Source organism: Paroedura picta, chromosome 1 (genome assembly GCF_049243985.1).
Source record: "Paroedura picta isolate Pp20150507F chromosome 1, Ppicta_v3.0, whole genome shotgun sequence".
Taxonomy (NCBI): domain Eukaryota; kingdom Metazoa; phylum Chordata; class Lepidosauria; order Squamata; family Gekkonidae; genus Paroedura; species Paroedura picta.
The window spans coordinates 17,585,483-17,612,170 of NC_135369.1; the positions used below are offsets into that span (position 1 = coordinate 17,585,483).

Genomic DNA, 26,688 nt, shown 5'->3' on the forward strand with positions numbered 1-26,688 from the left:
AGAGTGGGGATTTCTTCCTGGGTTTCCCAGAGCCTAATCTAACCCAGCAGCTGCTACATCATAGGATGATTCTTTGCTAAAACGGCTCATCGGTCAATGTCAGAATATGGCATAATTTGGACAATTAGTTTGCTTTGCTTTATGCCTGCTTTGCTTTCCTTGTTCCTTGTTTCCTTGCACACAAAAGCTCACGCCTTGAATCAGTCTTTGTTGGTCTTAAAGGTGCCACGGGACCCACATTTCGTTGTGCTACTTCAGACCAACACGGCGACCCACGTAAATCAGTCTCCCCCGTTAGTGTTCAGATATTGCGGCATACCAGTGCGATGTAGTAGCTGCCAGGTTAGGTTAGGATCTGTGAAGCCCAAGAACAAATCCCCACTTTTTAGGAGTCCAATGGTACCTTTAAGACCAACAAAGTTTTATTCAAGGTATGTGTTTTTGTGTGCATGCACCCTTCCTCAGATACACAAAAGCTCTTGGGCTCAAATTTTGTGGTGGGGGAGGCTGTTCATTCCTAAAAGTTGAGGTGTGCGACTGACCAGCATCAGCGCTTTGTCCAGCTCCTGTTCATCACCGGGACAGGCTGGCAAGGCTCTGTGCCTCTTTCAAAGGCTGCTCCCATGCCTGCTGGTAGCTTGATGAAGTCTTTGGCCAAGAGCTGTGGTGAGCCTCCCCACCTTGCCACTGCCTTATGACGGATGGTCCTCCGGGAACAAAGGAGCGGCCGGCGGCCTCGGGCCTCCAGAGCCTCTGTCCAGGGTTATTGTTCCTGGAAGCCGTCAAGGGCCTTTTCTCTTTTTGCTGGCAGCCTGCTAGAGACGATTGCAGCTTGGCCAGATGTAAGCGGAGATTATTATAGAGTCCGGCCCTTCCCTGCTGGCAGGCCGACCCGCGGAGTTTTCTTTGCAGAGGGAGGGTGGCAGGTACAAGCGCCTGGGTCGAAGCTCCCAAGCAGATGTGGCGAAAGAAGAAGGCTGCAGACGTTCCGCAGGCGGTGCCAGATTTTGCAAGTGCATGGACGTGACTTGTGCCATCGTTTGTACACGTTTGGTAGCAATGGTAACACATTTCTGTGGCGCTCCCCAAAGTTCAGACTGCTTCACACACATTTGCTTGCACAACAACCATGTGAGGTAGGGCCCGTGTTGTGATCTAATGCTGCAGTGTGTGTGTGTGTGCGTGGGGGAGTAGGTAGCTTGACTAGGGGCAGGTATTCGATCACTCCCCTGGACCAGTTTCCCAGCCCAGGGCACAGTTCCAACCTTGCAGAATGGATCGCCTGAGCAGATCAGACGGCTGGTTTTTAGCCAGAGGTTGCAAGGTAGCTCATGTCAGGGAAAGGAAACGTCTCGCCAGAGTTTGAGAGCTAGTCTGGGTGGGCGCGTGTGTCAGGTTGCTTCTGGCTTGTGTCTTAATGACCTCCCAAACATCCAATTAATAACAGCCTTTTTCAGATATCGCCCTGGCTTCCTTGAGAGAGTCTGTCCATCCAAGGTTGGGTCTTCCTCTTTGTGTGGTGGCTAGGAGTGCTGACTTCTCGTCTGGCTATCTGGGTTTGATTCCCCACCCCACCCCTCCACATACAGCCAGCTGGGTGACCTTGGGCTCACCACATCCCTGATCGAGCAGTGATATCAGGGCTCTCTCAGCCTCATCCACATCACAGCGTGCCTGTTGTGGGGAGAGGATAGGGAAAGCAAATGGAAGCCGTTTTGAGACTCCTTCAGGTCGAGAAAAGCGGCATATAAGAACCAACTCTTCTTCTTCAGTAATCTTAGGGCTCTCTCAGCCTCCCCTCCCTCACAGGGTGTCTGTTGTGGGGAGAGGAAAAGGAAGGCAAATGGAAGCCACTTTGAGACTCCTTTGGGTAGAGAAAAGCAGCCTATAAGAACCAGCTCTTCTTTTTCTTCAGTAATATCAGGGCTCTCTCAGCCTCACCTCCCTCACAGGGTGTCTGTTGTGGGGAGAGGAAAGGGAAGGCAACTGTAAGCCATTTTGAGACTCCTTCGGGGAGAGAAAGCGGCATATAAGAACCAACTCTTCTTCTTCTTTAGTAATATCAGGGCTCTGTCATCCTACACCTCCCTCACAGGGTGTCTGTTGTGGGGAGAGGAAAAGGAAGGTGATTGGAAGCCACTTTGAGCCTCTTTCTGGTAGAGAAAAGCCGCATACATGCCTAAGTGCCGTCAAGGAGTGTGTGTGTGGGAGAGAGAGAGAGGTTGAGATTGAGATTCTTTCTCCACCAGGGTTTTACAATTGTTAACTTGGTGAATTTATTGAAGAAGTTGGATTCCATGTTATCTCCTTGCGCAGGGACTCACGGCAGCCTACAGAAACCAGACTCTGAAGAACAATGAAAAAAGGCAGCTCAACAATGAAAAAAAACATCATGCCATTTCTACATGATTTGTCTACAATTCTTCTAGCTTCTAGCTTCCCACCCCAATGAGTGTAAAGCTACCATAAGGGAGAGGATTAACCTTCCTCTCCTAAGTCAGGCTGCTTTGCAGTGTTTCCCGAAAACTGCCAGAAGTCAGCACCCTCCTCGTTTCTCCATTCTAAAGGAGTGGAGCTGCTGCCAAGGCTGATCCTGATCACTTTAGTTAAGGCCACCGAGAGAAGACAATTGGGAGAATGAAGTTGGCACGCACGTCCGTGCCTGTGCCAACGTGTATTTATTCTTATGAGGAGTAGTCTGTTTAACCTTGCCTTGGCATTTTTGTACGGGACTTCAAAGTGGCACCTGTCCAGATGCAGTGTAGAAAACTGGAATGAGAGAGAGAGAGAAAGGGAGGGCGAGAGATGGCTTTCAATCTGCCGCAAATGAACCAGGCTGGGGGGGCAGTGTAGTTGGAGTAGCTCCACTGCTGGCGGAAGGTCCCCGGGTTCAATCCCCCGCCTCTCCAATTAAAAGATCTCAAGTCACAAGTGCTTTTCTGTCATGAGTCACTGCAGAGCCACTGCCAGAGGAGAATGGACCAGCAGTCTGGCTCTGTAGAAGGCATCCTTTACCTGTTCGTTGGGTAGGAGAGTCAGTCCTGGAGGAGATCAGCCCTGCCTGCTCCTTAGAAGGTCAGATCCTGAAGATGAAACTCAAATACTTTGGCCACCTCATGAGAAGGAAGGACTCCCTGGAGAAGAGCCTAATGCTGGGAGTGATCAAGGGCAAAAGAAGAAGGGGATGACAGAGAATGAGGTGGATGGAGGGAGTCACTGAAGCAGTCGGTGCAAACTTAAATGGACTCCAGGGAATGGTAGAGGACAGGAAGGCCTGGAGGATCATTGTCCATGGGGTCGCGATGGGTCGGACACGACTTCATACCTAACAACAACAACAAGGGTAGGAAAGGAAACAGGTTGAGGTAGGCCTGAGGGGGTTCTGGAAGAGCCCTGTCAAGAACAGTGTGCGCTGTGACTCGCTGAGAGGGCATACTGTAGCATTGGATAGGGCATACAATTTAGCTACCCCTTTTAAAAAATCGGACATGAATTTGAACTCCAGTGTTGGAGAAGGCTTCTGTGGATTCTAAGAACAGGCAAAAGCCTCAAACAAGGAAGTACCACAGCCCAAGAAGAAGCAGAAGCAGAAGAAGTAGAGTTGGTTCTTATATGCCATTTTTCTCTACCCAAAGGAGTCTCAAAGCGGCTTACGGTCGCCTTCCCTTTCCTCTCCCAACAACAGGTACCCTGTGAGGGAGGTGAGGCTGAGGGACCCTGATATTACTGAAGAAGAAGATTTGGTTCTTATATGCTGCTTTTCTCTACTCGAAGGAGTCTCAAAGCGGCTTACAAACTCCTTTCCTTTCCTCTCCCCACAACTGACACCCTGTGAGGGAGGTGAGGCTGAGAGAGCCCTGATATTCCTGCTTGGTCACAACAGCTTTATCAATGCTGTGACTAGCCCAAGGTCACCCAGCTGGCTGCATGTGGGGGAGAAGCGGGGAATCAAATCCAGCTCGTCAGATTAGAAATCGGCACTCCTAACCACTACAACAAGCTGGCCTGACATCTCTGGTAGACAAAATCACGAAACTCTGGCTGACTTACTTTGGCCATATCATACGATCCAACTCAATTGGTCAGTGGTAAAAAGAAACCAGACCGACAGAACGCAGTGGCTAGATCCGATCAAAATGGACACCAGCCAGAACATTATACCACTAAAAGAACCGGGGCAAGATCGAAGATCACGATGACAGTTGAGCCATAGGATTGCCAAGAGTGAGATTCGGCCGAATGGCTAACATCATCACCATCATTTTAAAAATCAAGTTTCTAGTCCCTGTGAGGTTGCTGAAGCACTCCTGAGAAAGTGTGGGAAATGCTTGCTGGATTTTTGGTACAAGCATTCAGTCTACAGCCTGAAGCTTGGGAGGGGGGGCGGGGGAGAACATAAAGGCTCAATAAAAAGCTTTCCCCCATTACTTCTCTGGGCTCTCCAAGGAATGCCAGGTTGGGACAAATCCTGTCTGCATGACCCCCTGATCTTCAAAGCCCCAGCATTTTGACAAGGGACTGCCAACAGGCCTGATTCATGTTCCCACCTGGGTGTTAAATGCCTGAGGTGACTAAGGCCTGATCTCTGGTAGGGCCAGCAAGGGAGCAAGGCTTGATGCTTGCTCCATTTCCAGCAAGCAGCCAAAATACACAACACCTTAGGAGACATTCAAATGAGTAGCCGTGTTGGTCTGAAGCAGCACAATAAAATCAGAGTCCAATAGCACCTTTAAGACCAACAGGGATTTCTTCAAGGCGTGAGCTTTCGAGTGCAAGCACTCTTCGTCAGACTAAGAACGGACCATCATAACAGTAGGAATATATAAGCAAAAGTTAATCCAGTTGCATTAGTAAACTGTGTCACAGCATCCCCACGATAATTCCCTGCCAAACCAGCCAATCAGACCCCTCGAACCCATTTGTAGTTCACAAGGACATATCTCAGAAATAAAACTGTCAAAGCCAGAGACAGACTGCCTTTATCTAGCTTCCAAGCCCATTTATCCCAACTTTCCTCCCAGGCATTCAGGATGGGCCTACATGCTTCCTTCTCCCTCAGTTTTGTTCTCACTGTTGCCCTGATAGTGGGTAATGGACCTAAAATCAGAGTGGAATTTGAACCTGGACCTCCAGAGTCGAAGTCTGACAATTTGACCACTACTACTTTGACCAGCCTGTGTGGCCTAATGGTTAAGAGCAACGTCTTCAAATATGGCAAGCTGGATTTGATTCCAAGCTCCTCCACATGCAGCCAGCTGGATGACCTTGGGCCAGTCAGAGTCCTGCTAGAGCTGTTCTCACAGAGCAGCCCTGTCAGAGCTCCCTCAGCCTCACCTCCCTCACAGGGCATCTCCTGTGGGGAGAGAAAGGGAAGGCGATTTAAAAAGGGTGCCATATAGAGAATGTTGTTCTCTCTTGCCCCGGAGGGACGGACCAGAACTAATGGGATGAAGTTAATTCAAAAGAAATTTCGTCTCAACATCCGGAAGACGTTCCTGACAGTCAGAGTGGTTTCTCAGTGGAACAGGCTTCCTCGGGAGGTGGTGGGTTTTCCGTCTTTGGAAATTTTTAAACAGAGGCTGGATAGCCATCTGGCGGAGAGGCTGATTCTGTGAAGGTTCAAGGGGGTGGCAGGTGACAGTGGAGGAGCGATAGGGTTGTGAGTGTCCCGCATAGTGCAGGGGGTTGGACTAGATGACCCAGGAGGTCCCTTCCAACTCTATGATTCTATGATTCTATGATTGTAAGCTGCTTTAAGACGCTTTCATGTAGTGAAAAGTGGGGTGTAAAAACCAGCTCTTCTTCTAAATTGCATTGGTACTATTTGGGCCCCTTTCCCTTTTATTTCTATGGGGCTTAGGAACTTAACAGCTACATAGTGTCCTGTGTAAACTACAAAGCCTGTGGTTTTGGGGAGTTTGGGGTTTTTTATCTCAGACAGGAAAATGTTGCCATGACACCACATTTTGTACCCCGCTCTGTCTCTGAGGAGCTTGGGGTGACCTATGTGGGGATTATCTTTTTGTTTTTGACTCCCTTAGGTTGAGAGGCTAGGGATGTGCGTGTCCTGCATAATGCAGGACTAGATGACCCATGAGGTCCCTTCCAACTCTATTATATTCTATGATGATGATTCTATGAGAGAGAATGAGAAAGAGCACGGCAGGCTCAAGGTCACGCCGGAAGGTCAGGCGCTGAGTGGGGATTTACCTCAGAGCAAAAAGACCTCGGTTCAAACATTCTCCACACAAAGATCACTTGGCATTTATATAGCAGTTTTGAACACTGATTGCGCGTGGCAAACGAAACCTTCCCGCGCTGTCAGGCAGGTAGGTGGTGGTTGTCCTGCCGGTTGGCCCTGACCCGGATGGCCTAGGCTAGCGGCTGGTGGCCGCTCCTGTGCATCATTTGGCCTCACTGCTCTGCTGGCCATCCTGATTGCTCTAGGAGCCAGCCCCTGCATTGTACGTAGGGCTGCCATCTCTTTGTTGGGAAATTCCTGGAAATTTGGGGACGGAGCCTGGGGAGAGGATTGGGTTTGGAGAGAAGAGGGACATCGGCAGGCATAACGACATAATCTTCATCCGCCTAAGCAGCCATTTCCTCCAGGGGACTGATCTCTGTCATCTGGAGTTCTGTGGTACTTCTGGGAGATCTCCAGGCCCCACCTGAAAGTCGGCAACTGATCGTAGAGGATGAGATGGCCGTGTCGAACTCCGGACTGTGCCGCACAAGGCTGGCAGTGTGCGTGTGCATGACTTTGTCGGTTTTTATTTCCCTCCATTAAAAAAGCCCCAGATCCTTGCATGTTGTGATCTAGTGTTTCAGGGTGCAAGAATGGATAGTCGGGCATGCCTGTCAAGCTTGCTGTCACAGAGACACAGCAGTGTGCTTGTCACCAGAACTGGGAGCCCTTTTGGTTCTGATTCTTCCTCCTCCCCCCCTTTCAGCTGCATCCCGACAGCAACCCCGCCAACCCGGACCTGCACAGCCAGTTTGTGAAGCTGAACGAGGCCTACCGGGTGCTAAGCAAGGAGGGCAGCCGGCGGCACTACGACTTCCTAAGAGCGGCTCAGAGGCCCCAGCCTTCCTCAAGCAGCCAGGGCAGCGGCCCCAAGAAAAACCCATTTGATTCCAGCAGCTTTGGAGCAAGGCAAGGGCCTGGAGGTGGGGGGGGGGAGCAGGGGGACGACTGGCTCCTGACAGGGACGGGGAAGGCCTTTCTTTTCCTTGAGTCCCTGAAGAGCTGCACCCTGTCAGAAAGGTAGACGCTCCGGAGTCCGGTGGCCTCGTGCTCTGCCTGAAGATGAGGCAGTGCTAGTTGGAGACATGTCTGCCCCCCCTCCTCTCTTTTTGTCTTTCTTTCTCTGCTTCTCATTTTCCCCTTTGCTGTTTTCCTTCATTGTTTTAAATTATATACCCCTCGGAGTAGAAACAGAGTGAATCTGGGAGACCTGGATTTGAATTCTTCAGACATGGAAGCAAGTTAGGGGACTATGGGACAGTGGCACTCCCCTCCCCCTCATAGACACACACATCTGAGTCTCTATCAGCCCAACCTACCTCACAGGATTGTTGTTGTGAGGTTGTGACTTCTAGAAGTAGGGAAAGGCCTTTTTCTGCCCAAGTCAGAGAAGGTAGCACCAAAAGACAAGGAGGATGATGTTGGGTCTCCCTTTAATAACAACAATAGTAATTTTTCTGCCATCTGCATGGGGTTGGACTAGATGACCTTTAATGTACCTTCCATCTCTAGGATTCTAATAATGATGATGATGATGATGATGATATATTTAACTCACCATTCTGAACGCTCAGGGCAATAACAGCAATAATATCAACATACAATTAAAAACTTTAAAACAGTTTCAGTGCACCAATAACTAATTGGTTGGCTAATAGTCCAGCCCTCTAGCAGGGAGCCGATCTTCTGGCTCCTCCTCCTCCTCCTAGCGGTGAGGCCAGCTATTTTGGTGGATGTTATTGGGAGAAAAGCAGGATAGGAAGAACATCTAAATGTTGAGAGCCAGTATGGCGTAGTGGCTAAGAGTGGCAGACTCTGATCTGGAGAACTGGACATAATTCCCCACTCCTCCTTCCCATGCAGCCAGCTGGGCGGCCCTGAGCCAGTCACAGTTCTCTCCGGACTCTCGCAGCGCCACCTCCCTCACAAGGTGCTTGTTGCAGGGTGAGGAAGGCAAGGCAGTTGTAACCTGCTTGGAGACTCCTCCAGGTAGAGAAAATCAGGGTATAAAAGCAATCTCTTCTAAACGAATGCCTAAATTGGTGACCTGCCTGCTGCTTCTCTGATTGATTGTCCAGCCTCCCACGTCCTGATGTTCTAAACAATCTTATTTCTCTCTCGCTGCCCCCCCCTCCGAAGCAGCCGTCTGATGGGTTGTGTGGGGCTGCCTTGCGTATTACTACCCACCCATAGCTGATCCTTCTCCTGGTCTGTCCCCCCAGGCACGAGTCGGAGATCAATGAGAACATCCGTTACTGGCAGCAGTTCCACCCGCGTCCTCCTCCAGAGTCCTTCTCCGGCCCTAAGCTGAAACAAATGCAGGAGCTGAACAGGCAGATCTTCGGCTACTGTTTGCTCTTGATGCTGGGCAGCCTGCTTGTGCACTTTGTCGCGTTCAGGTAAGATGACACACAGACACACGCCCCTTTCCCCCCCGAAATCTGCAATGCTTACAGCTCATAAAGGAAAAAAAAAATCTGAAGGCTCCTGATTCAAGACCGTTTGAGAAAGCACGGGGTGAACCTTTCCGATCAAGAGGACCCCTGTGCAGCTCTTGACGCACACGCCATGTTCATAGATTGGACCACTCACCCCCCCCCCTTTGTGGGTCTTTGGTTGAGCACAGGGTTGCCAGCTTCCAGGTGGGGTCTTATTCTATCCCATCCTCTTGTCTAGTTGCTGAGACTTCTGTTCTAAGACTAGACTATCAGGGGTCCACCTAATCCAGCATCCTGCTTCGCCCAGTGACCAACCAGGGCATTGAGGCCGAAGCTTTCCCCTGATGTTTCGGCCTGGCGTTTGCTGCATTCCTGATGGAAGATCAATCCTTTCTCATTTGAGTTCTTTAAGATCTTTTGGGTGTGTATGCCATTTGGATCTGGAGATTGTTTGTTTGTTTGTTTTCTTGCATTTATATACTGCCCTCCCTTTCGGCTCAGGGCAGTTTACAGAGAATATGAATCGCATAACAAAGTACAATATAAGTTCAATATCATCAACAATGAGGCATCATCAACAGTAGCCATGACATAAGTAGGTTTTTATGACCGTAGCCCTGCAGAGTGGGCATATCTGAGTGGGAGGGGATTTTGGGGGTGGGCAGTAGATGCTGTCACCAACACCAACCAGATGCCTGGAAGAATCATAGAATCATAGAATCATAGAGTTGGAAGGGGCCATACAGACCATCTAGTCCAACCCCCTGCTCAACACAGGATCAGCCGTAAGCATATTGATGGCATATTGATGGCATCCAAGTCCGAACATCTGCGCTGACTCTGCACGAGGCGCATAAGGATGGTAAAGAAAATAGGAGAGCTAGCTGCCCCTGTGGTACTCCGCATGTGAGTTGGCAGCAGTTTGATTGTCTCTCTCCAATAGCTACTTTGTTAGTTTTTGAAAAAAAATCACTGCGAGGTCTAAGAACTTTTTGGGGAGGTAGAACAACTGCTTGGCGGTTTGTCATCTGGCACCTCGAGCGGAAAGGATTGAGTAGGAGGTGAAAAAAACACTGCTTCTGACTCTGGAGAGCTGCTGCCAGTCTGAGAGCCAGCTTGGTGTAGTGGTTAGGAGTGCGGACTTCTAATCTGGCATGCCAGGTTCGATTCTGCACTCCCCCACATGCAGCCAGCTGGGTGACCTTGGGCTCCCCACGGCACTGATAAAACTGTTCTGACCTGGCAGTGATATCAGGGCTCTCTCAGCCTCACTCACCTCACAGGGTGTCTGTTGTGGTACAGGAAGGGAACTATAAGCCGCTTTGAGCCTGCTTCAGGTAGAGAAAAGTGGCATATAAGAACCAACTCTTCTTCAATAATATCAGGGCTCTCTCAGCCTCACCTCTACCTCACAGGGTGTCTGTTGTGGGGAGAGGAAGGGAAGGTGAATGTAAGCCGCTTTGAGCCTGCTTTGGGTAGAGAAATGCGGCGTATAAGAACCTTCTTCTTCTGAGCAGACGCTGTATCAAGGGTCTGATTTATTATAAAGCCACTTCATGTATCAGTGTCACTATTGGATTAAGTTCTTCAGATGCCTCCCCCCCCCCAAAAAAAAAAATAGTAGCTCCCTCCAGCATAGGTCTCCACCCCACATTTGCTGCATTGAAAACAGACAGGAATAATTCATTCCCTTTCTCCTTCCGTCTCCCCATTTGCCTCCCTCTATCTCCCCGGTCATCTCCCCTGTCTCGCCCGCGGATGATCAAAGGTTGTTTTTGCAGCCTTATAGTGTGACCTTTCTCTGTTTTATAAGAGGAAGAAAGCATGCTTGTGATTCTCAAGCTGCCGCGTCCCGCGCCCAGTCCCAAATCCAGAGCCCTGGCAAAGTTGCACAATCCCCTCCGCCTTGTATGCCACCTTCCAAATAAATCCACCAGCCCAGAAAAAAACAAAACACATTTGTGCTAATCGGCTTAAGGCTCCTCGTCATTTGGCGTGGTGTCCAGCTTCAACAGGGGTTCCTGCCTGGTCCCCTGGAGGCAACTCCGATAGGCTGTTTGCAAATCTTTTGACCGTTAGAGCAGGGGTAGTCAACCTGTGGTCCTCCAGATGTTCATGGACTACAATTCCCAGAAGCCCCTGCCAGCAGGCATGTAGCACAATAATGTAGGGGCATGTAGCACAATCGTGTCTTCTAGGGTTGTGTGTGGCGGCGGCCGAATCGGCCATTCCAGGCCGATTCGGACGCCACCACGCACAACCCTAGACTGCCTTCCCTGCAGGGATCCTGTTGCCATCTGTGTGACGCTTGCTGGAGGAGAGGGTGCTGAGGAGCCTTGGCCTGACTCTGCACTGTAGTTTTTTCTCCCAGGTCCTTTTCAGACACAGGGGAGTCTCTTTTTCTTTCTTCTTTTTGACCCTCATTTCCTATACTCCTTTCTGTTAAAACAAACCTTGAATAAGAATTTGTCGAGTGTTTCCTTGGATTGCGCAGGAAGGCTCACCCCATCTGTTTCTAAGATCTCGTCATGTTGGCTTGGACTGCTCCCAGCATTAGGCTCTTCTCCAGGGAGTCCTTCCTTCTCATGAGGTGGCCAAAGTATTTGAGCTTCATCTTCAGGATCTGGCCTTCTAAAGAGCAGTCAGGGTTGATCTCCTCTAGGACTGACCGGTTTGTTTGCCTTGCAGTCCAAGGGACTCGCAAGAGTCTTCTCCAGCACCAGAGTTCAAAAGCCTCAATTCTTTGCCGCTCGGCCTTCCTTATGGTCCAACTTTCACAGCTATACAACTGTTCAACTGGTTGTTTCACAGCCATTCAACTGTTTGTGACTGCCCAAATGCTGTTATGGTTCCATCTTCTTATTTGTTCATGCTGCACCAAAGACTCTGGTGCATCTTCTCACTCCCCACTGGTCCTGCGTACAGCGCCCTGAGACATCGCAATAAGGGCTGGGCCAAGAGTGGGGGTCTTTAAATACCATAATAAATAAAATCACCTGAATAAATAAAAATGAAATAAACACAAGTGTAAATTGGAAGAGAGAAGTCAACAGCTTCAGTGTTCTGAGAGGGACAGCAGGTTGAGATTGTCGGACCTCCGCCATGTGTTACGTGTCCTGCAGTCACCTCCGACTCACAGCAGCCCTGTGACATCCTGTCCTTAGCAGCCTTGCTCAGGTCTTGCAAACTAAGGGACGGGGCTTCCTTGACTGAATCCATCCATCTCATGTCAGGTCTTCCTGTTTTCCTACCGCCTTCCACTTTTCCTAGCATTATTGTCTTTTCTGGCAAGTCTTGCCGTCTTGCAGCCATCTTTGACTCCCGCGAGGATGATTCCACCGATCATTAGTCTGTGTTGCTGTCAACCTCTCCCCCTTCCTTCCGGCGCCCCTTTAATATTTTCTCTAAGCCAAGCTTGCCCAGGCCTTTCTCCCCTCCGAGGCCATGCATTCCAGATCCTTTTATCATCTTTGATGCTCTCCTCAAATCCTCCCTGGTTTTGTTTGCATCCCCCTTAGAAGTGCAGCAACCCAAACAATGACGCAAAGCCCTTGGGTCCTCCTGACTGTCTCACTTGCGATGTTTTGTTTGATGCAATCCGAAAAGGATTTGCATCTTTTCCCTCCCCCTCCTTCCATAGGAGAGAAACACTTGACCAAGAAACAGATCTGATGCTAAGTTGTCATGAACGCTCCTTTAAGCACCACCCTGAATATGGAAGCCATTTTATGAAAGCTACTGTAGTAAAAGGGCTAAGAGAATGAGCTATAATAAAGCCAGAGGTCTCTGGTTTGAATCTCAGTGTGGCTCATGAGAACATAAGAAGTGCCCTGCTGGATCACACCGGAGCCCATCTAGTCCAGCCTCCTGCCTCACACAGGGGCCAGCCAGTCCCTCTGCAGGGCCAGCAACAGGGTAGGGAGGCCAAGGCCTTCCCCTCATAAGAACATCAGGAGAGCCCTGCTGGGTCAGACCAGGGATGGTCCCTCCTGTCCAGCCTCCTGCCTCACATAGTAGTTCAGACCTGTGAATGTGAAGGTTCCCCCTCAATCACCTTAGCTAGTAGCCCTTTAGAGACTTATTCTCTGTGAATCTCTCTAATCCCCTTTCAATCACTCTCTGTGTAATGTGGCATTTCCTTTAATCCACCCTGAACCTACTGCCCATCAGTTTCATTAGATGCCTATGAGTTCTGGTATTTTGGAAGAGGGAGAAAAAAATTCTCTTTGGCGACTTTTCCTACCCCATGTATAATTTTATAAACCTCTTTAGAATTTCGTCTGGGTCACCTCAGTTTTGCTCTGTTCTTCAGATCCCTTCCTGAAAATAGGGACTGTGTCATGGAATACAGAATTTAAAAAGTCATTGAGCTGCTCTGCTTTCCGCCGGTCTTCCGTTGACAATTCCTTTATTAGCTTGTCATTTAAAGGCTCCATTTCTCTGGCTGGTTACCTGCTTTGGATACACATATTGGATACACAATAAACAATATGTTTATTGTTTGTCTTCATGCTTTCAGCAACCCACACCTCAAAATCTGTTTTTGCATGCCTAATTATTGACTTAAGAACCTCTTGTGGCACAGAGTGGTAAGGCAGCAGTCATGCTGTCTGAAGCTCTGACCATGAGGCTGGGAGTTCAATCCCAGCAGCCGGCTCAAGGTTGACTCAGCCTTCCATCCTTCCGAGGTCGGTAAAATGAGTACCTAGCTTGCTGGGGGGTAAACGGTAATGACTGGGGAAGGCACTGGCAAACCACCCCGTATTGAGTCTGCCAAGAAAACACTAGAGGGCGTCACCCCAAGGGTCAGACATGACTCGGTGCTTGCACAGGGGATACCTTTACCTTTAATTATTGACTTAGATTTCTTTTGCCAGAGCATCTGGTTGTTCTGTTCAATTCATTGGAGCAGAGCTTCTACTTTTAAGAAGAGGCCTATTTAATTTTTATAGCTTCCTTGACTTGTGTTGTTAACCGCACAGAGTCCCAGTGTGGGGTAGGAGTTAAAGAGTGGCAGACTTTAATCTGGGGAACCGGGTTTAACTCCCCACTCCAATTGCAGCCAGCTGGGTGACCTTGGGCCAGTCATGGTTCTCTTAGAGTTGTTACCACAGAGCAGTTCTCTTAGAGCTCTCAGCCCCACGTACCTCACAGGGTGTCTGGTTCCTGGTTTAAAGGTATCTGGAGGGATGGAGGGTCCCCAGAGCCTGTCCCTAAACAACAAAATAAAATAAAAAACGCAAAAAGAAAGGAGACATATGTTGCTTCAGGCCTTTACGCGTGCTGGATTTGTGTCCTTGATTCATATTGTTAGCAGGTGATGCGGATGCTTTTCCAGCAGCTGTCCGAATCTCTCGTTGCGCATCTAACCATAATAATCCACAACAGTGTTCCAGTTCCAAGGCAGCGGAAGTCAGGTCACCTCTCCTGTCTGCTGGCATAGAGGCGGAGAGCGCCAGCTCTCTTTCCACACCTGCAGCATGGGCCTTTTTGGGCTGCAAGAAGAGCTGGTAAAACGCAGCCTTTATCTTTGTTTTCAAACTCTAAGCAAACAGAAAAATGGCATCGGCGCCCTTCACGCCACCAAAATCAGGTCAGGATGCCCCCCAGTTGCGGGTCATGGACCCGCTAGACAAAGGCAGGACACCACGGTTACATTTACACATTTCTGTGAGTGTAACAAAGGGCGGGCTTAGAATATGGCTGCCTCTGCAGGCCGGAAAGGGAGAATGGGCCCTGAGAGGGCTCAGGAAGCTGCCCCACACCTTTGGCTGCACCTACAAGTCCCTGTTTACATTCTCGGGGGATCCTTGTGCAGCTGCCCTGACAGGTTTCTGTAGGGCAGCGTTCCCCAACATGGTGCCGGCCTAAGTGCTTTTAAGAAGTGGGTGAAGCCAGGTGAGGCTTTTGCTCAGCGTGGCTCTGGATTGGCTGTGCTGATTTTTTTTTTTTTTAGTTGCTTTGGCAGCCACTCCCGCCACAGTCCGAGGCCCCTCAGGTAAGTTGGGGCAACCATTTCGTAGCTGGCTCCGGCTCCTGCAACAACCATTTTGTGACAGCACCGACTACACCTCGTCAGAATTCCCAAAGCGGCCGCTGGCTCAAAAAGGTCGGGGACCCCTGCTGTAGGAGTTTTGTTGGGGGGGGGGGGCTTTAAAAAAAAGGAGGTTTTAGAAAACTGTCTCCAATCGGTGTCGTTGCTCCCTGCACAGCCTAGCCTGCCAAGGCCAGCTGCCAGCCAGTGCTGATTCTAATCCATTGCCTAATTAGCCAGCCATGACCAGGGAGAGATTAATCGTGAGCAGCCTTTAATCAAGCCTAATGCAATTAAACATGCCCACTTAAGTCTGAAAGGGGGAGGGGGCACGGAAGAGGGCGGGGAGGGGGAGGGCATAAACGGAGTGGGTGGGTGGGGCGCTTATGCAGGGTGGAATCCCAACCCGGATGGAAGATGAGCCGTGAAAGAAGACAGACCCGTTAGGGTGGAGTGCAGATCCGCTGGCACTGCCTTTCCCACCCTGAGTGGCAGGGGAACCCAGATACTGCCCTTTCCCAAGATTGTTTCCTTGGAGAGTTGATGCGAGCAGCGGTGATTTATGGCCCCTTGCTCAGATATGTTTATTTACGGACAGGTTTGAGCAGGAGGAAGCAGCCAGGAGCCCAGCAGGTGCCAGCCTCTAAAGCAGCTCGGGTTCATCCCCAGCCCACCGCAGGCCTTTGGGCATCCACCTGTGTGTGTCCCCCCGCCCACCTGCATGACCTCATCCTCCTGTCTCCTTTGCCAGCTGCATTCCAGGCTGCTGAACTCTGAGCAGCCAGCATAGGAGCTTCTTTTCCTCATTGCTCAAGAGGAAATGAGTCCTAGCTCTTTGGTGTAGTGGCTAATAGCAGTGCCCCCTCCTTTGAAGGGCCCGGTTTAATTCCCCGCTTCTCCTCCATGTGACCGTAGGACAGTCACAGCCCTGTTGGAGCTGTTCTCAGAGCAGTTCTGTCAGAGCCCTCTCAGTCCCATCCACCTCACAGGGTGTCTGTTGTGGGGGGAGGAAGGGAAGGCGAATGTAAGCCACTTTGAGACTCCTTCGGGCAGAAAAAAAGCGGAGTATAAAACCCAGCTCTTCTTCAGCCGATAGAAAAACCTATTGCCAGTGCTGTGCTTTGCAGACCTGTAAAAGAATTGGTGTGGTGCTCTAAGGGAACGCTGTGTCCAAAATTGTATGCATGTAGTGACGGAGATTGTATGCTTGTAGTGACGTATTCCCAGTTGCAATGTATGGCTGTGAAAGTTGGACCATAAGGAAGGCCGAGTGTCAAAGAATTGAGGCTTTTGAACTCTGGTGCTGGAGAAGACTCTTGAGAGTCCCTTGGACTGCAAGGCGAACAAACCGGTCAGTCCTAGAGGAGATCAGCCCTGACTGCTCCTTAGAAGGCCAGATCCTGAAGATGAAACTCAAATCCTTTGGCCACCTCATGAGAAGGAAGGGCTCCCTGGAGAAGGGCCTAATGCTGGGAGCGACTGAGGGCAAAAGAAGAAGGGGACGACAGAGAATGAGGTGGCTGGATGGAGTCACTGAAGCAGTCGGTGCAAACTTAAATGGACTCCGGGGAATGGTAGAGGACAGGAAGGCCTGGAGGATCATTGTCCATGGGGTCGCGATGGGTCGGACACAACTTCGCACCTAACAACAACAAAGTGACGGAGATCCCACAGGGCAAGTTCCATTCCCTGGACATTTTGTATGAATGCATCCTGAGTCAGAGAGGCTTGGTTTCGGCTCTAGCCCGACTGCGCTTCCACATCGCTTGCCCATAAGAACTTTGGGGGATCCTGAGACAACCCCCCCACCCCACCCTCTTCTGTTCCCCAGGGAGGCCACACAAGCATTGTTTGGGGCCAGCCGTTTCCCCAGGAGCCTGCCAGCCTATTCTTTCCTCTCCTCCCAATCCCTTGAGTGTATCCCTTGGAGAAAGAATTAGAGGAAGGGCGGGGGGGGTGGCGTGGAAATAGGCAGAGTGGGGGCACACTCATCAATCAGTTCACAAACTCCCCCCCCCTCCTTTTCTTTGGCCAGCTAACAAAGAATGGCCATGTTTGCAAAGGATTCTGGGAGGGACAATGCTGCCTGCCTACTCAACGGGCTGAGCTCTGGTTCTCCATCCACCCGTCCCAGTTTTCCCGGAGCCCAGTGTAAACATACCAGAGGGCACCAAGGGGTAAAACAGTTTTGTTCCTTTTGTAATGGAAATGGGGCTCAGGGAAGGGAGGGGGGGTGCTCTGCCCCCTAATTAGCCCTTCCCTCCACTGCCTGATAGAGCCTGGTATTTATTAAATGGGTAACACACACTCTTTTGTGTCTCTTTCAGAGAAGCAGGGTGGGGGGAGACAGAAGAGGGCAGTGGCGACTGGTAACCGTATGGACGACACGCTTTGCATGTAATATCCTCCCTTTGAGTGTGGCGTGCTCGGATGGTTCAGAGAGAGGGGGAAGCCGGCCGGCGGAACCAGAGGTGAAAGAAACAGTCTGTTCCAGCCAGGCCTCCTTCTCAAGAAGGAGAGCCAGTTTGGTGTAGTGGTTGGGAGTGCGGACTTCTAATCTGGCATGCCGGGTTCGATTCTGCGCTCCTCTCCCACATGCAACCAGCTGGGTGACCTTGGGCTAGTCACAGCACTGATAAAACTGTTCTGACTGAGCAGAAATCTCAGGGCTCTCTCAGTCTCACCCACCTCACAGGGTGTCTGTTGTGGGGAGAGGAAGGCGACTGTAAGCCGCTTTGAGCCTCCTTCGGGTAGGGAAAAGCGGCATATAAGAACCAACTATTCTTCTTCTTCTTCAACTTGCTTTATTTACCTGATTTATAGTTCGCCCGCCTCACAGGGACGCCGGGCGGATTAGACATAGCGAGTCGGTACAGTCATCACAATGGAACGTTCGATAACCAGCACTAGAGGGTTTTAGAGGCCTGGAACCAACAGGAAAGAATGGAATCATGCAAGAGTTGGAAGGGACCTCCAGGGTCATCTAGGCCAGCCCCCCTGCAGAATGCAGCACAGCATACGTTTGTAAATGGGGAGAGACGATGGGGCAGATCGCACGGCTCATGAGAAAAGTGTCCTGCTGTTGGGCCCATGAAACTCTTTGCATCCTGAATCAGCGAACAAAAAACAGGTTCATGTCGGCAATAAACAATATACAATCAAGGCTAAGAAACAATTTCAGTGTGATACCACACATGTTAAAGATTCTTGTTTTTTCTGCATCCAAAACTTGGCAGTCCACAGGGAAAAAAAGGCAATTCAGGGAGGGGGAATCCATTTAGCAATGCTGTAGGCTGAATAGGCTTCCGGTAATATACCAGTTTCAATAAATCTTCAGGCCTTTACACAGGCGGGGACAATAAATCTTCAGCAGCAGCAGCAGCATTAGCAATCAAAGAAAGGATGTAGACGCAGAATGGCAAGGAGCTCAGTATGGGTGCATCTCAGTCTTTGTAGAGCAACCAGCCCAAGGTACCCGTCCTTTTCTGGCGAAAAGGGATGCATTGGGCAGTTCAGGAATACAACAGGTGCTGGGGGGGGGGGGAACGGAAGAACTCTGTGGACGGCCTCCCCCTCCCCCCAGGACCTGTAAAGGCTGCAGGCAGCTGTTAGGGAACTCACTGGCAGGAGCAGCTCTCACGTGGCAGGGATCTGCAGCCTCCGAGCCTCAGAGGGAAGTGGAAGGAGGAGGGGGTGGTGATGGGGGGACAGAAGGTGATTGGCTGGCTGCTGGGCAGACAGGCAATCCAGTTGGAGGAGGAGGAGGCCCTCGGGGGCGGGACAGCTGCTCTGAGTGGGTGTTAAGCACTGAGTGCCACTTAAGCCAGTAGACATGCTCCTTCTCCAAGGCCTTATCAGAAATACGTGGAACGGATACCTCATTGAAATTCCTCCTCTCCCCAAAGCCCTCCCACCTTAAGCTACACCCTCAAAATGTACCTATGTTAGAGAGCGCAGAGTGGTAAGGCAGCAGAGTGGTAAGGCAGCAGACATGCTATCTGAAGCTCTGCCCATAAGGCTGGGAGTTCAATCCCAGCAGCCGGCTCAAGGTTGACTCAGCCTTCCATCCTTCCGAGGTTGGTAAAATGAGTACCCAGCTTGCTGGGGGGTAAAGGGTAATGACTGGGGAAGGCACTGGCAAACCACCCCGTATTGAGTCTGCCATGAAAACGCTAGAGGCTGTCACCCCAAGGGTCAGACATGACCCGGTGCTTGCACAGGGGATACCTTTACCTAACCTTGAGCTGGTAAACCTAGACAGGAGTGGGGACAGTCGCTGGCCCCTCTGGCTCAAGCAACTGCTCCCAGGGCTGATAAAGGAAAGGGCTGTCAGTGAGTGGGCAGAAGGGCTTGTGTCAGCACTTGGCTCTTGTGGCCCTTTCTTGCATGCCCAGGGAAATGCCGATCGCCACTTTGGGGTCGGGAGGTGAATTTCCTCCAGGCCGGACTGGCCAGGGATTCTGGTTTGGCAGGAGGGGGTGTCATCTGGGCGTGGAACTGGGGTCACCATGGGCAGGGAGTTGTGAATTTCCTACCTTCTGCCGGGGGTTGGGCTAGATGATCCCTGGAGATCCCTCCCAACTGTATAAGGTTGTTCTGCCTCCGACCTTGGAGAGCCATTGCCAAAAGGACAAAACTGCCTACTCCAGATAGCTTTGTGCAGGTCCGTCTCTGCCTCAGTTCCCCAGGGTCAACAAACCGGCAGGAGTCTCTCTTCAAGCCAGGGGTAATCAACCTGCGGCCCTCCAGATGTCCATGGACTACAATTCCCATGAGCCCCTGCTGGCAGGGGATCATGGGAATTGTAGTCCATGGGCATCTGGAGGGCCGCAGGTTGACTACCCCGCTTCAAGGGTTCACCGCTTGTTCGGGCAGCATTTCCCGAGCGCTGTCTGTCTGCAGGGGAAGGGGCGGGCCACACATCACCTTTCGGCCGGGAAGAGGAGCTGCTTCAGGCCTAGGCTTCCGAAAGGCACGAGGCAGAGGCAGGTCCTGTGGGGTGGAAACCCACGAGCTGATGGGAGGCGATAAGCCAAAAGGTTTGAATCCCGGTTTGCTTCAGCATGCCCTGCGCCTAGTTCCTTTTTTCGTGTCCCGCCAGCACACCCTATTAAATTTCTCCTGCTTAACCCCCCCCCCTCCCCGTTTGGTTGCAGAAAGCTGGAGGAAGCACGCAACCGCTTCATGGATGAGAAGGACCGCAAGATCACTCAGATCTACGACGACAGCAAGGAGCGAGCCAGGTATGGATTATCCGGGGGGGGGGGAGCCTTTCTGCGCTGCTCGGCTCGGTGGCGTCTCTCTCCTTGGGCCTCGCATCGCTCCCACCTTGGGCCCCAGCACCTATTAACCGCCCTCCGTCCCCAGCGTGCCACGGTGAGCTCTGAATGGCCCTGAAGCTTCACCCCAGTGGATGAAATCTTCCCATCCTCCGGCTGCAGAGAATCTGACAGGTTTTCCCACCAAATAGCCACGCGTCCTTTCAAAGCCATGAGGACTAGAAGCTCGTGGAGCTGCAGTGCCAGTTGACGGTGTGGCATGTTGGTTAAAATGACGGACTAGGCCAGGCTTTCTCAACGAGGGTTTCTTGATGGCCCTGGGTTTCCCAAAAGGGTTGGGATGGATGGATGGATAGAATAAAAACAGAAGCCCAGTGACACTTTAAAGGTTAGTCATGTTTGTTCCAGCATAAGCCAGTCATGGCTCTCTTCATCCCGCTCATAACATCATCATTAGTCAGACATTTTGGGACTGAAAGCTGCAGAGAACAGGGAAGGGGGAGTAGAAATAGCCACTCCCGAGGGAACCCTGGAAGCAGAGCTGGCTCCCCGGATTCTCTTGGGAGAGGCTGCTCCTGTGAAGAAGAGGCATTTTTCATATCCTCTGCTGAAGGAGTCTCAAAGCGGCTTACGAACACCTTCCCTTTCTCTCTCCAAAACAGGCACCCTGTAAGGGAGGTGAGGCTGAGAGAGCCCTGAGATTACTGAAGAAGAAGAAGAAGAATTGGTTCTTATAGGCCGCTTTTCTCTACCTGAAGGAGTCTCAAAGCAGCTTACAAACTCCTTTCCTTTCCTCTCCCCACAACAGACACCCTGTGAGGGAGGTGGGGCTGAGAGAGCTATGACAGAACTGCTCTGAGAGAACAACTCTAACAGGGCTCACCCAAGAGTCACCCCGCTGGCTGTATGTGGAGGAGGAGCAGGGAATGAAACCCTGTTTGCCCGATTGGAGGCCACGTCCCTCAACCACTGCAGCAACCAGGTCTGAAGCATCAGAAGGCCAGTGGGACATCTTAGCAGCATAGCTGTTGGGGTCTTTAGTTAAGAAAGCAGAGCTCTGGCCAGTCATAGAAGTATGCTGCTGAAAGTAGCAAATAAGTCTTCCAAGAGGTATGGTACAAAAAAAAATCTGCACTTAACATTTATTCAGGAATCCATTTCGCATCCACGTTGCAGACAGCCAGTGTGGTGTCGTAATTAAGAGCGGCAGCTTCTAATCTGGAGAGCAGGGTTTGATTCCCCGTTCCTCCACATGCAGCCAGCTGGGTGACCTTGGGCCAGTCACAGTCCTTTGAGAGCTCCCTCAGCCCCACCTACCTCACAGGGTGCCTGTTGTGGGGGAGAGGAAGGGGAAGGCCATGGTAAGCCCCTTTGAGACTCCTTCAAGCAGTGAAAAGCGGGGTCTAAAAACCTTCCCTTCCTCTCCCCACAACAGGCACCCTGTGAGGTAGGTGGGGCTGAGGGAGCCCTGACTTTACTGCTCTGTGAGAACAGCACAATCAGAGCTGTGACTAGTCTGAGGTCACCCAGCTGGCTGCATGTGGGGGAGCAGGGAATCAAACCCGGCCTGGCAGATTAGGAGCCACTGCCTTTAACGTTGACACCCAGCTGTTCCACCGGGCCTTTGGCGGAGGCCCTCCGAGCAGCACCGTCACGCTGGCCTCGATACAAAAACAAACCACAACGCCCACCTGCCACCTAGTTTAACATCTCAGCACTTCATTCACCCCTCTCTCCCAGTGGAGGGGAGCTCCTGGGGGGTTTATGGAAATTGTTTTTTTAATTCTATTTAAAGGTAAAGGTATCCCCTGTGCAAGCACTGGGTCATGTCTGACCCTTGGGGTGATGCCCTCCAGCGTTTTCATGGCAGACTCAATACGGGGTGGTTTGCCAGTGCCTTCCCCAGTCATTACCGTTTACCCCCCAGCAAGCAAGCTGGGTACTCATTTTACCGACCTCGGAAGGATGGAAGGCTGAGTCAACCTTGAGCTGGCTGCTGGGATTGAACTCCCAACCTCATGGGCAGAGCTTTCAGACTGCATGTCTGCTGCCTTACCACTCTGCGCCACAAGAGGCTCTTTAATTCTATTTATTGTATTTATATTTAAATGTATATGCTGCCCCTCTCCAGGTGCCTCAGCTCACAACCATAAAATTAAAAACCCGTACAGGCATACATTTTTTGTTTTTGTTGTTAGGTGTGAAGTCATGTCGGACCCATCGCGACCCCATGGACAACGATCCTCCAGGCCTTCCTGTCCTCTGCCATTCCCCGGAGTCCATTTAAGTTTGCCCCAGCTGCTTCAGTGACTCCATCCAGCCACCTCATTCTCTGTTGTCCCCTTCTTCTTTTGCCCTCGATCGCTCCCAGCATTAGGCTCTTCTCCATTAGAAGACCCCTTCAAGGATCGCTGCCTTGTCGTGGTGAAGGGGCTTGTGTAGCTCAGTGGAGCTATGCGCTATGCCGTGCAGGGCCACCCAAGACGGACAGGTCATAAGTGAGAGCTCTGACCAAAGGTGATCCACTGGAGAAGGAAATGGCAAAACCACTCCAGTATCTTTGGCGTAAAAATTCTATGGGCAGGTTCAAAAGGCATACATTTTAAAATACGTTAAAAACAGAGTCAAACATCTATCTCTCGCACTCTTAGCCTGGCCAGTTGCAGTGCGGCCAAGCACAGGATGGAGGACAGTGGGGGTTCGGCTTGGCTGTGCCCCCCCCCCGCTAGATGGTAATAGATCAGCCCTTCTTAACCTCTTTACCATTGAGAAACCCTTGAAGCATCCTTCAGGTGCTGAGAAACTCCTTAAGTGGCACGATTGTACAGAATATGGTTGGGAAGCAGAGCTGTGGACACTCCCACCTGGGGCCCCTCTCCTTTCCACACCCTCCAGGCCCATCCTTGGCCAGTTTGGGACGGGGGGTCGACATGACCACATGTGGTTGCATCACCCAATAAATGCTAAACAAATTTTTAAAGAAAATATATAAAATATTGTTATCCATTCAGGAAATGTTTCCAAGACCGTCAAGAAGCCTGGTTGAGAAAGCTTGTAATAGAGGGACCTGGACTCAGCCAGCTGCCTGGTGGAAGAGTTCCGCCTTACATGCCCTCTGGGACTTTGGGAGTTCCACGTGGGCACGCACCACAGATGGCAACTCTTTTCACCAGACTGCAGCTATGGCCAAAAAGACTCTGGCTGAGGCCAGGCACATCTCTCCGGGGCCGGGGATGGTCAGCAAGCTGATGTTGGCTGGACACAGAGCCCTCCACAGCACGTCTTCAGAGAGGTGGTCCCTCAGATATCATTTGAATCCTAGAATCATAGAGTTGGAAGGGACCTCCTGGGTCATCTAGTCCAACCCCCTGCACTATGCAGGACGATGCAAGAGCGTTTTGACTGTTTTATTGTAGCAGCATGTTTTATGCTGCTCCAAGCACTCTGGGAAGGGCAGTATAAAAAAAAACACTGGTCTAAATAAATAAGTGGTCTACGAGAGCCATTGTTGTTGTTGTTGTTGTTAGGTGCGAAGTCGTGTCCGACCCATCGCGACCCCATGGACAATGATCCTCCAGGCCTTCCTGTCCTCTACCGTTCCCTGGAGTCCATTTGCACTGACTGCTTCAGTGACTCCATCCAGCCACCTCATCCTCTGTCGTCCCCTTCTTCTTTTGCCCTCAATCGCTCCCAGCATTAGGCTCTTCTCCAGGGAGTCCTTCCTTCTCATGAGGTGGCCATTAGTTCTGCAATACTGGCCAACAGGGAAACGGGCCTGGGGACTGTCACTCTCTGCTCACCTCTGTGTTCCCCTGCAGGTCCAATGGCTTCCAGAAGCAGCAGGAACTGCTGCGGCAGAAGCATGCCGAACTCAGCCAACGCTTCAGCACTCCGCAAGCAACAGTAGCCTCGGACTCTGTCAAGGCCGCCAAGTGAAGCTCTGGTCCCGGAACTGGGTCTCCCATTGGTTGCTCGAGAGTTTCCGAAGCCAAGTACAGGGAAGAGGATGTGTGTGTGGCTGGGAGGGGGGGCGGATTGTGGGCCGAGCGCCCCGCCCTCCACTGCTCGTCTGTCTGTAAAATAGAACCATGTTCCACTGTAAGAATTCGTCTCAGGCCACTGCTTTGACGGAGGGGGGAGTCGCAGAACATTCGCTCTGAATACTGAAGGTCCCTGTTTGGGTTCTCGTTGGGGAAGACAGTTTTGTGGCCAAGATTTTGACAGCCAATCAGAGTGGAGCAGGGGCGTGTGTGGGCACCTTTGGAATTCTGACACAGCGCAGTGGGTGGAGTCACAACATGGCTGCCACAGGAGGCGGGGCCAGCCCCTGAACAGCTGCCGCAGTTCCCCTTCGGTCCCAGAGTGAAGAGCCTCGTGCCGTGGGTGGCTGCAGCTGCCAAAGTGATGTTTTTAAAAATCTGCCCAGCCGGTCAGGATTTCAGCGGCCGGTCAGAAGCCCAGCGGACCAAAAGTCCCACCCACTCTCTATTGACGCCTGGCGGGCCCCAGAAAAGGTGTCCGTGGGCTCTCGGGCTCCCACAGGGACCCTGTTGAAGTCCCCCGGAGTAGAGCCTGAGGGAACCAGTGGTCTGCCACCAGTAGGTAGTTCCCCACGCCCCGGTCAGCTCCTTGCAGAACCTGCCCCCAATGACGCCCTTGGCCTTGGCTCGGGAGCAGAACCACAGAAGTGAGGCTGGCTGCTGCTCCCAAGGACCACTGCTTTATTGAACAAGGAATTCAGCCGTGGGATCCACCGGCAGCAGAGGGGGTCCACCGGCCTTAAAGAGGGATCAGGCAGATTCATTTTGGGGGTGGGATCAGAGGGAGCCTCCTTCTACATGAGGCAGGAAAGCTCTCCATACCAGGGCCAGGAGGCAGCAGCAAGGGAAGACCTTGAAGAAGAGTTGGTTCTTCTATGCCGCTTTTCTCTACCCCAAGGAGTCTCAAAGTGGCTTACAGTCGCCTTCCCTTTCCTCTCCCCACAACAGACACCCTGTGAGGGAGGGGAGGCTGAGAGAGCCCTGGTATTCCTGCTCGGTCAGAACAGCTTTATCAGTGCTGTGGGGAGCCCAAGGTCACCCGGCTGGCTGCATGTGGGGGAGGAGCAGGGAATCAAACTCGGCTCACCAGATTAGAAGTCCGCACTCCTAACCACTACACCAAGCTGGCTATTGGCCTCCATATACCCCATTTGTTTGGCCTTCCAGAGTGACTGGTTGGCCTCTGTGTATAACAATATGCTAGGTGGACCAGTGTCTGACCCAGCAGGCTCTTCTCGCGTTCTCTGGTGCCCTTTCCTCATAGAGCCAAGCCCTAAAGAACACACAAGGCATGTCGTATCAGCACGGCAGGACAAGCTATCCATCCTGTCACCACCCCCGGCTCCATCCCCTCAAAGGACTCAGCTCAGCTGTGGTGCAGATTTTGCTCTCCGTCCAGCTCATGGGCAAGGGGAGTGCCACTGAGGCATGTCCTGTGGGCGTAGGAGTAGGTTGGCAGGGAGGCTCTGCTGCTGGGAGTCGATCCTAGCTAGCTGCAGGAAATCAAACCGTGCTGTCAGCATTTGTTCTGGCCGTGTTTTCATCAAACCATTGTACAGGCACCCAGGTGCGCGAATTAAATTGGAAGCACCAAAAGAGTTACTTTGCAGACTGTTAAAGAGCAAGAATTAGTCACCGAGGAGCCCCCCCCCCAGGCACACACGTACACATGCACACCCCGCTTCGCTTTTCTGCACAGTCACTGTCCAGATTGTGTCACCTGATAGGAAGAAAATCAAACCAGAGCAGGTGAATCATGTCAATACTCAGCAGGCAGCCTTCCCCAATTTTTCTCTCGGATGTGATCTGCTCGCACCTCCCTCTTGGCAGAGATTTACTGGAGGAAAGCCAGGCCAGAACTGTTAATCATACAGAGTTGCAGCGAGCAAACCTACCCTGAGTTGGGTCAATCTCCTTCGGTCTCTGCACTGCGAAGGAACAGTCGTAAACAGATTTCTTCCCATTTTATTCAGTGGGGATTACTTGCAGGAAAGTGTTTTTCGGACCTCAGCCTGCGTGCTCCAGCAATGCCTTCTACGGAGACATCCCCTGAGGGTTATGGAAAGGGGACAAAGCCCAAGCCAGCAACTCAGGCAGAGAGCAGACTTCATCCTCTTTTGGCAAGTCTTTTGTCTCTACCTCAAATGCGATGCAGAAGGCTCGCAGGAGCTGATGGCTGTAGTTGTGCCGTCTCCACAGACTCACACAGAGGCACAGTGGGAATCCTCCTGCGAGTGGATTTGGGCCCTCTGATATTTCCTACCTTTATTTTTCCTCTTGGATGTTTCTGAGAAAAGCCGACCTGAAGCAAAGCATGGCTCTGGGGTGGAGGGTGAAGTGGGGCAGGGGTCTGCAGGACACCTTTGAAATTCTGACCCAGCCTGGCAGGCGGAGCTACAAATATGCTGCCATAAAATGGCTGCCGCAGGAGGCAGAACCAGCCAGCAGCTGCCACCGCTTTCCTTCACTTGCACAGCGAAGATCCTTGAGTGGTGGAAACTCAAAAGCACATCCTCACCCTGTCCACTTTCTGAAAACACACAATAAGATGCCCGGACACCATGGGGCCCGTGGGCACCACGTTGGGGACCCCTGACGTAGGGCTTTATGGGAAGAATGATGGATAAGGAAAGAGAACGTTACAATAAAACCC

At 51.4% G+C, this 26,688-nt stretch overlaps 1 protein-coding gene across 3 annotated transcripts in view; it reads left to right on the forward strand.

Moving 5' to 3' along the window:
* The window catches only part of DNAJC4 (DnaJ heat shock protein family (Hsp40) member C4), a 74,059-nt gene extending 49,959 nt beyond the window's left edge, over positions 1–24,100 (forward strand). The window contains exons 4-8 of one of the 3 annotated variants that reach the window (XR_013228625.1): positions 6,951–7,153; positions 8,467–8,643; positions 14,651–14,791; positions 19,873–19,959; positions 23,814–23,844. Coding sequence is in view for 2 of the 3 variants with exons in the window: in XM_077324113.1 (XP_077180228.1) it covers positions 6,951–7,153; positions 8,467–8,643; positions 14,651–14,680; positions 19,873–19,959; positions 23,814–23,931 (615 nt within the window). In the remaining variant the exon portion in view is untranslated. Of the gene's footprint in view, positions 1–6,950; positions 7,154–8,466; positions 8,644–14,650; positions 14,792–19,872; positions 19,960–23,813 lie in introns of all 3 variants that reach the window. The other 2 variants (XM_077324113.1, XM_077324123.1) reach the window with 2 other exon arrangements.
* The last annotated feature ends 2,588 nt before the right edge of the window (positions 24,101–26,688 follow it).